The 14,765-nt window shown below is 39.0% G+C and overlaps 1 protein-coding gene across 1 annotated transcript in view; it reads right to left on the reverse strand.

Annotated features, from left to right (window-relative positions):
* Nucleotides 1-2,435: 2,435 nt before the first annotated feature.
* rnf31 (ring finger protein 31) overlaps nucleotides 2,436-14,765 on the reverse strand; it is a 49,949-nt gene continuing 37,619 nt past the window's right edge. Inside the window, exons 20-24 of the mRNA XM_062404941.1 lie at nucleotides 14,338-14,448; nucleotides 12,643-12,691; nucleotides 11,277-11,373; nucleotides 5,281-5,446; nucleotides 2,436-4,830 (exon numbers count right to left, since the gene is read on the reverse strand). Of these exons, the coding sequence (XP_062260925.1) occupies nucleotides 4,780-4,830; nucleotides 5,281-5,446; nucleotides 11,277-11,373; nucleotides 12,643-12,691; nucleotides 14,338-14,448 (474 nt within the window). The 3' untranslated portion in view covers nucleotides 2,436-4,779. The remainder of the gene's footprint in view (nucleotides 4,831-5,280; nucleotides 5,447-11,276; nucleotides 11,374-12,642; nucleotides 12,692-14,337; nucleotides 14,449-14,765) is intronic.

Below are 14,765 nucleotides of genomic sequence, written 5' to 3' on the forward strand. Positions count from 1 at the left end.
TTTATAGTAACTAATCATTCTGATCGCATCCATCTTGTACGAGACCAGGGGTTTCCTACGAACAGACTCTGGACCGCTAGTCTATACGGCTTAGACTTTGGCCTAGTCTTTAGCCTAGCACATAGCCTGGCTCTAATACACCGCTTCTGCCTTCTCTTCCTTCACCCGAACATAAGCTTTTCCAGCATGACTGGCATAAACCGTCGCTCTGACCTTGCGGTTAAGCACAGACATGGTCTTATTGGCTGTTTTAGGTTTTTAAAGAGGCAGCAATATTCAAACAAGATGAATAAGTTTCATAACCAGTTAAAATTCTTTTTAGGGTCTTTTACTATAAATGTTATCTTCCAATAAATATATCTTATCCAGAGTAACATCAATTAAAGTACATTTGTGCCTCTTTCACCATAGACGCTCCAACAACAAGGGACGAATCAATAGACAGAGCAACCAGGAAAGGGAAAGGAATCCATCTCAGAATTCGTAGCACAGCTTTGGACTAGGGGGGGACTATTTTCTGACCCAATACCCCACCAGAGACTCATGATTAACTGGTAGGGCAGTGACCTATATGTGTCATTTGTGGTATGTAGGGAAACTGGCATGCATGGAGTGGCCTCATACAGTATATGGAGCTGGGCAAAAGAGAAAAGAAAAAACACTCTTAAAGGACCATTGCACCCACTGAATCTAATTCAGCATATGGCAACAAAAATGAGAATCATTAACTATTACCATGTACCTACCTATACGCTCATAACCATGCACAGAATGAGGATTGAAATAGATTGAAAACTAGAAAGGAAGTGGCGCTCCAGCAACCGTGCTGAAAATCTCATAGACTGGAAGAATAGTGTTAAAGAATATAAAAAGGCTCTCCACAAAGCAAGAGCTGCCTACAATTCAAAACGAATAGAAGAGAATAAAAACAACCCCAGGTTTTGTTTCAGCCCTGTAGCCAGGCTGACAGAGAGTCACACCTCCACCGAACCCATTATTCCTTGATCCATCAATAGCGATATCTTTGTAACCTTTTTCAATGATAAAATTCTGTGCTCGGCCCAATTTTATTCTCATTATATATGCTTCCACTAGGAAACATTATCAGGACACACTCTGTAAATTTCCACTACTATGCGGATGACACCCAGTTATACTTGTCAATAAAACCTGAACAAAGTAATCAATTAACTAATCTTCGAGCATGTCTCAAGGATATAAAAACCTGGATGACCTGCAATTGTCTCTTATTAAACTCAGATAAAACAGAGGTTATAATACTTGGCCCTAAACACCTTAAAGATACGTTATCTCATGATATAGCTGCACTAGACGACATTGCCCTTGCTTCCAATGAAACAGTCAGGAAGTTGGGAGTGATCTTTGATCCTGATTTGTCCTCTAATTCACACCCAAAACAAATTCCTAGGACAGCCTTTTTCCAGCATCGCTACACTGGCTTCCAGTTAAATCTAGAATAGAATAGAATAGAATCCTCACCTTCAAGGCCCTGAATCATATGGTGCCATTTTACCTTAAAGAGCTGTTAGTACGCTATCAACCCACTAGAGCACTCCGCTCCAAGAATTCTGGCTTACTTGTCGTTCCTAAAGTCTCTAAAAGTAGAGTAGGAGCCAGAGCTTTTAGCCATCAAGCCCCTCGGCTGTGGAATCATCTACCACTTTCAGTTCGGGAGGCAGACACCATCTGTTCGTTTAAAAGTAGGCTCAAAACCTTCCTTTTTGATAAAGCTAATAGTTAGAGCTAATTAGTGCCGCAGAACGCAACTTGTTCTATTTTATGACACATGACACACGGAGCTTCTCTTTCCAGCTTCTCCTTCCTCTTCTCCATCCCTATCCCCCTTCCCCGGAATCCCTTTGCTTTATCACCCGCAGATCCAGAGCCTCTGTGGCCGCACCATGGATTGTGGTTTGTTGATCGCGCACCGGGGGTCGCGGTGTTTGATCCAGTGTGGTGGATGTGGGCTGATCGTGGTGCTGGTGGCGGACCCTGTTTGATTGATTCATTGGGGAATTAATGAATTTGAAAAACTAACAATACCACATACGATTTACACCTCAAGAGATACTAGCTCAAAAACCTTGAAAACTGTCTTGAGATCTAATAAAGCACAGACTCCTGACAAGACACAGAAATGTTTTCAGAATAACTCAAATGCTTTAGAGTAATATTGAAAATTGTGTTAGGCTTAGTTGAGGCTGGGGGGAAGACAGGTTGCTGTGAAGAAAGTTTTAAACTGAGTGAAACCTAAATCTTCTCAAAGGGTGTACCATAAATTAAAGAAAACCGAGTAACCTGAGCTTACATCATGTTTCCAGTAAATTCCTTTAACCCAGGAGATAATCTTTTAGACATCAAGCTGCAGCAAACAAACACATTGAAATGTCATACAATGAAACAGACAAGTCGAGCACATGGCACTGAAAGAAGTCAACCCCATTGACATTTATTTTGACATAGTACAGAACACAGAATAACAACATATTCAAAGGAATACTCATCAACAAACCTGTTAAACATGAGTTCACATTCATCAAGTATCATACTGCTGCATATAATCACAAGCACAGGATCTAATGCTATGCAAGACAAAATTCTATCTATAAACAACTATAAAACTTTTTTACTGGGACCGTACACACCTGGTATTATCATATGTCCTGAGAGATTCGATAACAAATTGCTCCCTTCCCCAAGTCATTTGTGTTAGTTTTGACCGAAATGTTGTTTTGGGCCAGTCTGAGACTACAGATGTATGTGTGTGTGTGTGTGTTTGTGTCAGCAAGAGCAAGAAAGAAAGAGAGGTTAGTCAGGACAGCCTGAATGATTCTTATGCATCTGTGAAGTAAGATTTTACTAATTGAATGAATATTAAAAGAAATCATTACGTCGGTGGCTGTGAATAAGGGGGTAGAGTCGTGGTCCTCTAAACAGAAGGTTGGTGGCTTGATCCCAGTCTTCCTCATCCTCATGCCAAAGTGTCCTGGAAACTAAACCACAAATCCATAGTTTCCCATAAATGCACTCTATGAATGTATGTGTGAATGCGCTTTGAGTGGTCATCGAGACAAGGACAGCATTATATACATACAGACCATTTACGATTATGTGGTGATTAGTGTTAATATTGTGGCGATTCAAAGTGCAGCAGCTTAGAGCATAGCAGTCTTCTTATGTTGCAAAGGATGGATTTTCTTTCACACTGTTAAAAGAATGCGGACACGTTGGCGTGATCGGATTGCTATCTTATCTGAATGCATTAATACCTGTACTCAGAAATGTCCACTTGAGATTGGATCAGAAAAAACCACCAGGTAATACCAGGTGTGTACCCACTGATACGATACTCACATATCAAGTATAAATATGCACTATTATAGTATTTTTTTGACACAATAATAAAAACATAAAATGTACACCAAAACACAGATTTAATGCGTGAGATCAAGCTATCTTTGGTTTTATCTCAGGTATTCTGTATCAAGACGCTAGCTCACTTTTAACTGGGGATAGATCACCATGGTAACCTGTGCTGCACTGCTAACATCATGTTCAGTTCCGAGGAACAGATCAACACCTGCCGACTATTGAGCCAATCACATCAACATCCTACAAGCTCCTGACAGAAACAACAGCAGAGTTAATAATAAAGGGGCATGTAACAAAAGCAAAAGGGATTTTTAGAGACAATAATTAAAACTTACCACTGTTTTAAACTGTGCAATCTTTAATTTCATTAAATAAATAAAATACTAAAACACTAATTGTGGCACATATACAGGTTTGGGGAACCTTTCTATTTTCATTACACTCAGAAGTCCTGAACAGAGCAGAGGAGCTGCAGGGGGATCAGCTAACAGGAGTGGCACCATTCATGGATGACACAAAGGTCGTCAGAGAGAAGTCTCACCTGTGACATCATCAATAATGTAAAATTCTGGAGTCTGCAAAGTTACAGTTATAAATAAACTTTGTGGAATGACAATATGAGTGCAATGTATTGCGCATAGTAGTGCTCGCACCGCTAGGCACCCATGATAAATCCTATCTCAGGAGACACTGAGATGATGCCTGTAGATGAAAAAAAGGTATATCCACCTCATTAAGGATTACTATCTTTATTGAGCTGCTTTCTTCTCAACCTTTGCCTGCTTTCTTACCTTGAAGTGTACTGCACTTGGTTTCAATAGCAGTTTCATAATATGCTGCAAACAAGCAAAGAAGGTTTCCAGGGGTATCATTTTATCTCATATTAAATAATCTATACCTATGTGTTCATGTTGATGTGACTGGCTTGCGCGCCTTTAATGTGAATGTGCTTTCGGCTGGTTCAGTAAAGTGGAGCTGTCTGAGCCAGTTGCTAACCTACTTTATGAAACAATTAACATCAGTCGTGTTGAGACTCATCGTAGGCAGGTGACTCACATAGCTCAAGACTAAATTCATAGAGACCCCTGCTTGTGGGAAGTTGTCTTTCGATGAATTTATCACCTAGGCTTTCACTTGAGAGGATTAAGCCTCTAAGGTATTTAAACCATATTTTTATGTTCTATTTTCTTTCACAAACGCTAATTAAAATGGCAACGAAAAAAACACTGTCCAGAGGAAAAGACATTTGTATGCCTAGAGATGCGTCTATCCTGTATTAACACCATTTCAGGAAAAAGAAAACAGTTGTCATTATGAATCTTGTAGCTGAATTTGATGTGAAAAAGTCAACCTAACCACAGGAAATGAGAAACCATGATTTTGCATTCATTTTTTGCGTGGCACCTTGTCGCCAAGCGGTACTTCACCCATCAATTTCTGCAAAGAGTACAAAGGAAGCTTAGTGGCACAAATCAAAATTAAATATTATAAATAAAATAAAATGGAGCATATTTATTTAATGGTTAGACCAATTTATGTAGTAATAATAACAAACAAGCTATTAACATCAGTTCCTCATTTACTTTTAAGGGTCTTTTTGTACTTTGTAATTAATCAATTAATTTATCAAAACAGAACAGTTATATATTAGTGTTGGAAAAACAACTGGAAGTAACTTATTATGGTTTGACCCTTGATTGGACCGCTTACAAAAAGGAGCTCACTCTACACACACTGACACAGACACACAGAAACAGACCCACACACACACACACACACACACACACACACACACACACACACACACACACACACACACACACACACACACACACACACACACACACACACACACACACACACACACACACACACACACACACACACCTCGAGCAGTCTGCTGTAGAAGGTGAAGCCATCCTCCCCATCCTTGCGGGTGTCGTCTACCTTGTACCGCCTGCAGGCAAGTAGCAGCTCATTGGAGCTGTAAAGGGGGGCAGGGTCGATGGAGTGGCTGTTGATCAGGCTGACCAGATACTCCCGGTAATGCTTCCTGGATATCAGAATAGCACCATTTTAGCAAGTTTACATGTTAGAACATGACAGCTTGCTGCAATTACTGATATTAAAATATTCTAACAGATAACAGACGACGAACAGATAACAGATAAATGAGATGTTTTCATTCGAAACGGGTGTGGGATCAGGAGCTCGTTGATTTTGGCGCCTCTGTGGACAAAAGCGGTAGTGTTTCCACTGTCTTCTGTTGTTCAAACCTGGGCCTAGCCAGCAAATGCATTTATTTTGGAAGGAGTGAAACAAAGTGGTTTGCAGGATCCATACTGATGAGGTAATCTTTTGTTGTTGCTGTAGAACTGTTCTCGGGTTGGGATAATCACATTTTTATGATGTTTGGGCATGACCAGTTTGAGAGAATACATGAATGAAGTCTCCTTGTACAGTGATCAAACGATCCGGGTGAGCCTTCAGCTGTTTGTCTGATGTCGACATGCAGCTTTTAGCTTGTCAGGAATGTTTACTGCCATAATTGTTATTATTATGAATTCCCTTGGAAGAAAGAATGGACTGCACCTTACTGTGAGGAGCTCTGGGTCTGGGCAGCAGTGTTTGTAAACAATGAAGCTGTTATTCACATAAAGACAAACAACTCCTCCTCAGTTCTCCCTGGAGTCCCTTGTACGGTCAGCTCTGTAAACAGGCCAGCAGGATATCTTGTTGTTCAGCCAGGTCTCTATGTTAATAGTCAAACAATAAGGTGTAATTCTCATCTGATCTTATCCATCATGTTTGGTGAGAGACCTGGAGTTGGCGGTTGAACAGACTCGGGAGCTCTGGTCTCATTATTTCATGATCTGTTTGCACAGAACATTGCCTGCATTCATCGGTTATCAGGGTAAAAAGCAGGGGACTGCAGTGGCTGCAGCTAAGAGATATGGTGTTGGAGATGTTTCCAACGATCAGTGTGAGTCTAGTAGCCAGTTACTAAGTGCCAGTTGACCCAATTTGCTTACCAAGTGTCGCAGTCGCAAATGAGTGTTCTTCTACTCTAGATGTGCCAGGCTCAGGTGGAGCTCAGAGAATATGGTGTCCTCATTTTGGTTCCACAATATAAATCACAGTGCCACCTTGTCATTGGATTTGAATGCTGCATTTCATGCTCACCGATTTGCAAGTGCTTCAGTGGTCATTCAGTGTTTCTGGTTGGCCTGCATCATGACTCATACATCATCTATTGACAATTGGTTGTATGCTTTTTTGTATTTTAATATCCTTCAAGGGCCATATTAAATTATTCTTTATTTATCAGGGCTCCAGACAAATGTTTTTACCATAGTTGCACCCATAATTTTTCACTGCACCTTTTAAAACTGTGATAAAACACCTATTAAACTTTGTTTTGACATTACCCATATACTTTGGTAATTTCTTAACTAAGGCTGGTTATCGCCATGGATTTCCGAAATCAAATTGTTTCTGATTCACAAGGTCAGGATTGTTTCAATATTGATTCAGATATGGATATTTCATCGTAGAATACCAGTTTTGCTTGGATATGTGCCAAGCAAAACATCTTTATTTATGTAGAACATTTTAAACAGATTGGTTGACCCAAGTACTTTACAAATTAAAAAGTAAAACTAGAAAATAGCAATACGTGATATATGAAAATACTATTAAAAATGTTATTAAATAAATCTGCTGGGATTAAAAAACGTTCTCACTTCATATAGGAGGCCAAAGAGAATGTGTTTTTGACAATGGTTTGAACAGGCGATAGAGGGGGCAGATCGAATATGGAGTGGTAAGCTGTCGTCTGTTATGAGCCTAGTTTTAAGCAATCAAGGAGCAGCTGAGTAGCTGACGTTAGCTCTCTAACTGGAGTGTGAAAATGAAGGATGTGCCAGTCCATTCAGAGATTTACTTAACGATATCATTTAAAATATATCCTGTAACGAACAGGAAGCCAGTGGAGGCAATATGTAATATGGACCCCGTTTTTTTATTTCCTGTCAGGAGGCAAGCAGTAGCTTGTGCAAGGAAATCTCTAACTTTGGATAAAAGCGTCAGATAAATGAAATGTAATGTAATGTAATACAAGCATTAATGTTTTGTGTGCCAGCAATAAACTGTTTATAATGTTGAGTTCTAAAAACCAAGGTCCTTAAATGACCTCCATTGTTACGGTTTGAGGGAGGAGATGGACCCAGGATGCAGAGGTTATAACAAAAGGGGATTTAATATACAAAAAGGTCTTAAATAAGACAAAAACAAAACAGGAACACTAACAAAAGTTACACTGGCGACAAGGCGCACGGAGAACAAGGAACGAGGAAGCAGGAGAAGCTGGTCGAAACAGCAGGAACAGACAAACCATCTCTCACGACATGTGGAGAAAACAACAGGTTTTTTGTTTTGATAGTTTAATGACGGAGCTGGACGTGGGACACTCAAACCCGTTAGAGGGGATCCGCCTGGCCCTTGGTGGACCCCGCAGCCTTCAGCAGAGGTCTGCAGTTGGTGGCAGAGATCGGAGCAGTACCCCTGCATCCTGGGTCCATCTCCTCCCTCAAACCGTAACATCCATAGGGTGAAATGGCTTCCCATGTAAATATAAAGTATTTAAATATAAATGGCCCATTCTAAGGTGTAGAAAACAATAATTTATGCAAATTAGATGAAGAACACTCATCAAAACATCATCAGGATTATTTTCTATTCAATTCCTGCCAATAAATCCCTTCAAAGATTTCCTGAAGCAAAAAAAGATAAACTAAACAGATGTAACTTATGGTCTGCAGTTGTCATACAGTAGTTATTGGTAAATACAGTCTGTCCCTGTCTGATTAAACTAATTTGGTTAGGTTAGTTAACTTGCGCATATTCTGTTTGCTCTCTATAGAACAGAGATGATCCGAAAAGCACAGAAAAAGTCAGCAGCAACTGTGAATATGACAATGGCTTTATCGATGACGATGGTCTCTCACCTGCAACTACTGTTTGTTCCCTAAGGTGCCCAAATAAAATGATAAATTACTGAATGAATAATTTATTTGTGTTGTTTGCTGTTCAATTTTAATTGATTAAAAAATAAGTGATGCACATTTAATACAATGTTTAAATCAATCAATCAATAAAATTGAATTTGTATAGCCAATATTCATAAATCACAATTCATCTCATAGGGCTTTAACATGGTGTGACATCCTCTCTCCTAAGCCCTCAGCAAGAGTAAAGACAAACTACTAAAAACCCTTTTAACAGGGTAAAAATACGTAGAAACCTCAGAGAGAGCCACATGTGAGGGATCCCTCTTCCAGGACGGACAGAAGTGCAATAGATGCCAGCTGTAGGAAACATCATCAAGATTAAAGTATTTAGCAGCATTGATGAGGGTAAACATCTTGAAGGATAACTTCAATACTATATGTCAAGCAGTCCTGCTGCAATCATTCTATGGTCAGCAGCCAGCAAGATCATGATCGGCTATCCAGATCGGATCCACTATAGTCCACAGTCAGTTAAATTAAATTATGCAATTAAGCATGATCCTTATTTTAGCTGAAACTTAAATATGGACAATCAACAACAGTTTGTACATACTGATCTCGACTACAGTCACTTTAGGATTTGGTTGGTATCGATAAATAATTTCATTTATACTCAACCCCTAAACAAAACATATTAGAGCCACAGAAAAACTTCAAAAGTAGTCCAGATCTGCAGCAAAACCATGGACCTGGCAAACCTGCTGAGTTTTAACTTGTATTTACCGTAACTGCAGAAAGAACTGGTCTTTTATTAGAGAGAGAATGATTTTAGAAAAAACATGTTTCCTCTTTGTTTTGATACATTGATCTCAACATACTTTTCGACTGCAATAATTCCATCTGTACAACAAAGGTCATGTCATTCTCACTACTCTAACTTGGCTCCTTTCTACTGTTTTTATCTACTCGTAGAACATATTTCACTAATTTGTAGTTTCCCAAATTTTTTGTTGTAACCATCGGTGATTCTCAACAGGGACAAAATGTAAAGTGGAATGATGGGTGAACAGTGTCAGTGTAAAGAATAGAAAGTGAAAGATATAGCTGTTTGTGAGAGCTGGAAAATACGTTAGTGTATGTACTGTGTAGACATGTACATTATTCACAATTTATCATATGAGGCAAGAGGATATATCCACTATTATCATTCATTGTGCTGTAGATTATATAAAATGCCTAATTTGTATTGAAATGCTTTGCAGCACCTAAGGCAAACTAAAAATAATCTACACTGATTTTGTGAGGTCCCACAGTTCACACTGCATGTCAGGACTAAAAACTAATCATGAGTTGACTGTAAGTTGACATCTGTTAAAAATCTTAAGAAATTCCCAAAAGCAGACTTGATTCAAGAGGCCAAATATATATCTTATGAAGCCAATGTGACCTTGACCTTTCATCAACTAAGTCTAATCAAATTTGTAAGGATTCTCTTGAGGGGTTCTTAAGATCACAGGTTTACTCTGCAAAAACATGGTTTTGCAAGGCCTCCAGGATGACCTTAAAGGGCTCATATTTCACACCTTTCTGGGATGTAATTTGAGGTATTGGTACCCCTTAGAATATATATCAGTGGTTTAAAGTTGAAAAACTCCGGCAATGTGTATTTTTATGTCCTCTCTTCTGCCTCCCTCTGGAGCTATAGCGAGAAGAGGTTTTCTCGCCTGCCTCTTGAGCCCCTCCTCTGATTGACTGACTGCACTTTGAGACACACACGACCAGGCCTATCACCGGTCTCATTCTGGCACCTTCACTCTGGTAAACCCGGCTGAAAGTCACATTGTTATGTTTGCAGCAATAGAAGACTGGCCACATATTTACGATTGGTTAAAACAGGATGTTTCTGAAAGGTAGATTAAACCGTCCTCATGTGTGTTCTAGCAGGACAGTCGGCCAATGTAGGAGTAACGCCCCGAGTTACAGTACCGAGTTGAAACTCTGTTGCATCTAGAATATGTGTCGAGCAGTGTGGAACAGCTGTATCCTTGAGGAGTTGCTGTAGGTTGAGAGTCTGTGGTCAAATGAGTTGAGCAAAATGCCACGTCAGAAGAAATAAAGCGTAGCCGCTGGTCTCGAACAGTAAAGTTCTTAGGAGGAATGTACAGCGACTCATTCTCTTCCTTGGATCCCTCCATGCTGCAGTGTTTCTTTGGTGTTTTTTGTTTTGGTTTTTCTGCGGTAGCTAACAAGCTGCTAGCTCAGCAACATGTCGAGTTAGGTGAGGAGGACTGGTGGTGGTGGTTGGGAGTGCGAGTTGTGTGTTCAGAGGCTGGACTTGTGCCGGCTGGATGCGGCTGAGAGAAAAGTGCGATTCCATGATGACATCATACGGAGAGGAAGTACGAAACGCGACATTTCGATAACATATTTCTTTGAATGGGCTGATGAAAAGGTCAGCAGAGTGACTGTTTACATACTATGAGAGTACCTTCTGACCCCTCCAAGTGATTACGCATAGTAAAGCCCAGAAAATGTAGTTTACACAATATGGGCCCTTTAAACCACCAAACTCTTATTGGTTCATATTTTAGTCTAAAAGAAACATTTGACCATATTTAAGAAAACATCTCAAGGTGTTCTGAGATATTATCTTCCAAAGACAAAAAAAACATGGTTGTATTCATATATACTGTATGTGTATCTGTGGAACTAAACATGTGTGACGGAAAGAAGCATGACCAACAGAAAGGTAACATATAGGTAACATAAAGTTGAATAACAAGTGAACCTTGGATATCGTACTGACTCAGGGGTTTGAAGCACATACATGTAGCTCATGTAATGCTTTAGATATAAGTAATTAAGCTGTCATACTCGCAGAGTCCGGCATGACCATGCTGGGTCTGAGCTCCACAAGCTGAATCTGGCTGCTGCCCTCCCTCATCCTTTTGCTCAATCACTCCACATAGACCTGGAAACAAATAGCAAAGGTGGACAAGACAGACAAAGAGCAGAAGGGGTAAAAGGTATCATATAAATTTGATTTATAATTACATTTGAATGTTGAGAAGCAATGTATCCTATTTTTTTTAGGTTGTTAGTATTTAATCAAACAAACTAGCTCCAACCTTTCTACCTGAGGCTTAGCTGTTGCTGTCATCAATTAGGTTTGGAAAGAGTTGCTTATTTGCAGTAAGCTTGCAATATCTATATTATATTTTGTAGGGTTTTCTGTAGCATTTGTTAACCTTTTTAGCTGTGGAACTGATACCCTTTGCCTGAAATCGACATGCTTTAAAAATGCAGCAGGCTGGAGTCCTTTTAGAGAGTGTTTGAAATGTACAAGAGCAAAAAAGTGTATGCATTTGAGGTAGTATCACACAGATCACAGGGGAGACATGAAATCAGAGATACTCAGCCTCTAAAGACATGCATTGCAGAGGCTCAGACCGATTATGATCATCAGAAATAAAAATGAAAATTGATTTGTTTAAAGAAACACTCCCCAAATAGATATCAGGAACATCAGTTGTCGGAAAAAATGGCAACACAAATGTATAGTAACATATCTTATTATTTAATTTTTTTTTTATTCATCATAACACTAAATATTACTGTAGGTCTAGTATGATTTTATGAATCACTTCTAAATCAGGCTCACAGGGTTTGATATTTTGTTTCAGGGATTACAATTATAAATAGAAATAATAACAAAATCTTCTTGTGTACATTAAAAACCTAATAGTAAATGTACTCAGCACCCAGTTTCTTAGATCCACCTGGTGAAAACAAATTAAATTTGTCTTATAAAGAATTCTAACGTACAGCTTTGGAGACATGTTTATTCAAATGATTGACAAATAATTCATGAGTTGAAATTACTGTGGTGGTCGTAGTATTAGAATCACCTGTCTGTAGACCACAATATAGTTAAAAAGCAGCACAAATTGTAACATTTGAAGAATTACCATGAAGTCCAATCAACACTGAAAATAATTAAAAGTACCTTCCTGAAGAAGAGTCACCACATTAGATAAACTGTAAGTGTATTTTTTTACTAAACACAAGACCATTACACAATCACCAGTGTGCATGAGAAGAGTATGTTGTTGGCTCATGTCACTCTAATAGTAAAATAATAGTAAGAATACACACATTTATCATACTTCTATTTGGAAGACAGTTGAACACAAAGTTGTCACAAGTTTCGAATGGTTAATGTATGTGAGTCATTTCCCACCTGTCTGTGTTCCAAGAGGGGGTTCAGTGTTGAACACCACTTCATTCTTCTGTGTGCCACAAAGAAAACACAACTGGTTACTCGCTTTCACAAAAAGGAAAAAGGTCAGGACACCACTTATACTTTAGAATTGGATGGAAACCAAGCAGATTTAGACTTAAATCAAGATTGCGCAGTGATACCATACAGAAGTAAACTACCACTGATCCTGAATAGGCATGGGGGTTTAGAGGGATGCTACTGCTCACTATCTTTATAAGTAAATATCCATGTGTGATCAGCTACGTATTTTGGGCCCCCTGGTTCTGGAAGAAAAAGTAATCTTCTTTCCTTTTTCTGATTGATACTTTGTGAAAGGTTATGGTGTTGTGGCTTGTGAAATGTGTTCTATAAACTATTGTTGTAATTTGTCCAAAGTTGGCTGCCATAGTTTTCCCAGTGGAAGACAGTGACTACAATGAATTCGTATGTACAATCCATTAGGATAAATATACCTGAAAGAAGGGTGAGTGTGTGTGTGTGTGTGTGTGTGTGTGTGTGTGTGTGTGTGTGTGTGTGTGTGTGTGTATGTGTGTGTTAGTGTTAGTTTCGTCGACGAAAACTATGACGAAAAATATTCGTTAACAATGTTTTTACCATGACTAAGACGAGATGAAGACGCAACGTAACAGATAGCGCACTGGTCCAGAGGCTCCGCCCCCTGCCCCGCTCACTCGCTCAGAGACACAGTGAGATCAGAGCTCGTTCACATGAAGAAGCCGTTCACTGACTCACCGGCTGCCTCTTAACTATGGAATCAGTGAAAACACAGAGTTTCTCTGGTCTCAGCTGCTCAGAGATCAGCGCAGCAGCTTCTTGATCAGAGCAAAAGCTGCAGTTGGTTTGTACCGAGCTTCAGTTTCTGTGTCCGCCTCCAGCCTGACCTGCTCTCACTTTTTGTTTTCACATTTAAAACTAAATATATATTTCTAGGCTATTAGGCTGCAGCTATATGTTTTTTTTATTTCAAAATAGGATACTTCCTATTTCAAACATTTCCCACAAATACGGGGAGGACTCAAATAGCCCTACAAAGTTCTGTGTTTAATTTATTTCAAAGTAGGCCTACACTAGCCTGTGTATTTTCTTCTCTTCATAAGCGTTCAGTGTTTTCCTTTGTTGTAACAGGTACAAATAGCAATAAAATGTCAAGAGTTTTCTTTATTGTCATTCCCTAAATTAGTAAATGCAACAAACTATAGTTAGTATAGTATAACTTAATATTAAACTTTATTAGCTTTGTTATCAAATATGTTTTGCGGCTCCAGACAAATTTTATTTGGGGGAAGAGGGGGCAAAATTACTCTTTTGAAAGTAAAGGTTGCTGACCCCTGCTATAAACTTATGCTGGTAGGGATATCTAATGGAAAACCTAAGTACTGCAAGCTAGATTATTATGCAGTTTTAGAAACAACACAGGGTCCCTGGGCCTGAGAAGGGAAGAAAAGGAGTTTAATGTGGCTACTATATGTGACTAAAACTAGACTAAAATGTAATTCGTTTTTGTCGACTAAAACTAGACTAAAATGTAATTCGTTTTCGTCGATTAAAACTTAACTAAAACTAAGAAGGATAAAAATGACTAAATGTGACTAAATCAAAAAAGCTGCCAAAATTAACACTGGTGTGTGTGTGTGTGTGTGTGTGTGTGTGCACCTGGAGTAACGCCTGCAGTCTGGAAGGTTCCCAGTCTCTCAGGTAGAAGAGGCAGTCTCTGGGATGATGGGCGTGTAGTCCTGACACACTGCATTCGCCCACGGCACAGGTCTAATGTGAAGTCAGGAAAACAGAAGACACCTGACAAAAGTTAATAAATTCTACAGAAACCTTAAGGTGCATGCACCCCAGATGTGTTTGAAGCATTTTATTTCAATGTTACATTTATACATATAATGATGCTCCCACATATTTAATTTCATATCAAACATAATTCCACTATATAATAACAACCATTGGTGTTATTGCTACACTTTTAATTTCTTTTTTTGAATATGTTTTTTAAGGCAACTTTTATGTATTGTCTTATGTTGCTTTTACAATTCGTCATGATGCTATTTATATTTTATGAAAGCTCTTTGAATTTC

The sequence above is a fragment of the Platichthys flesus genome, chromosome 14 (genome assembly GCF_949316205.1).
Source record: "Platichthys flesus chromosome 14, fPlaFle2.1, whole genome shotgun sequence".
NCBI lineage: Eukaryota > Metazoa > Chordata > Actinopteri > Pleuronectiformes > Pleuronectidae > Platichthys > Platichthys flesus.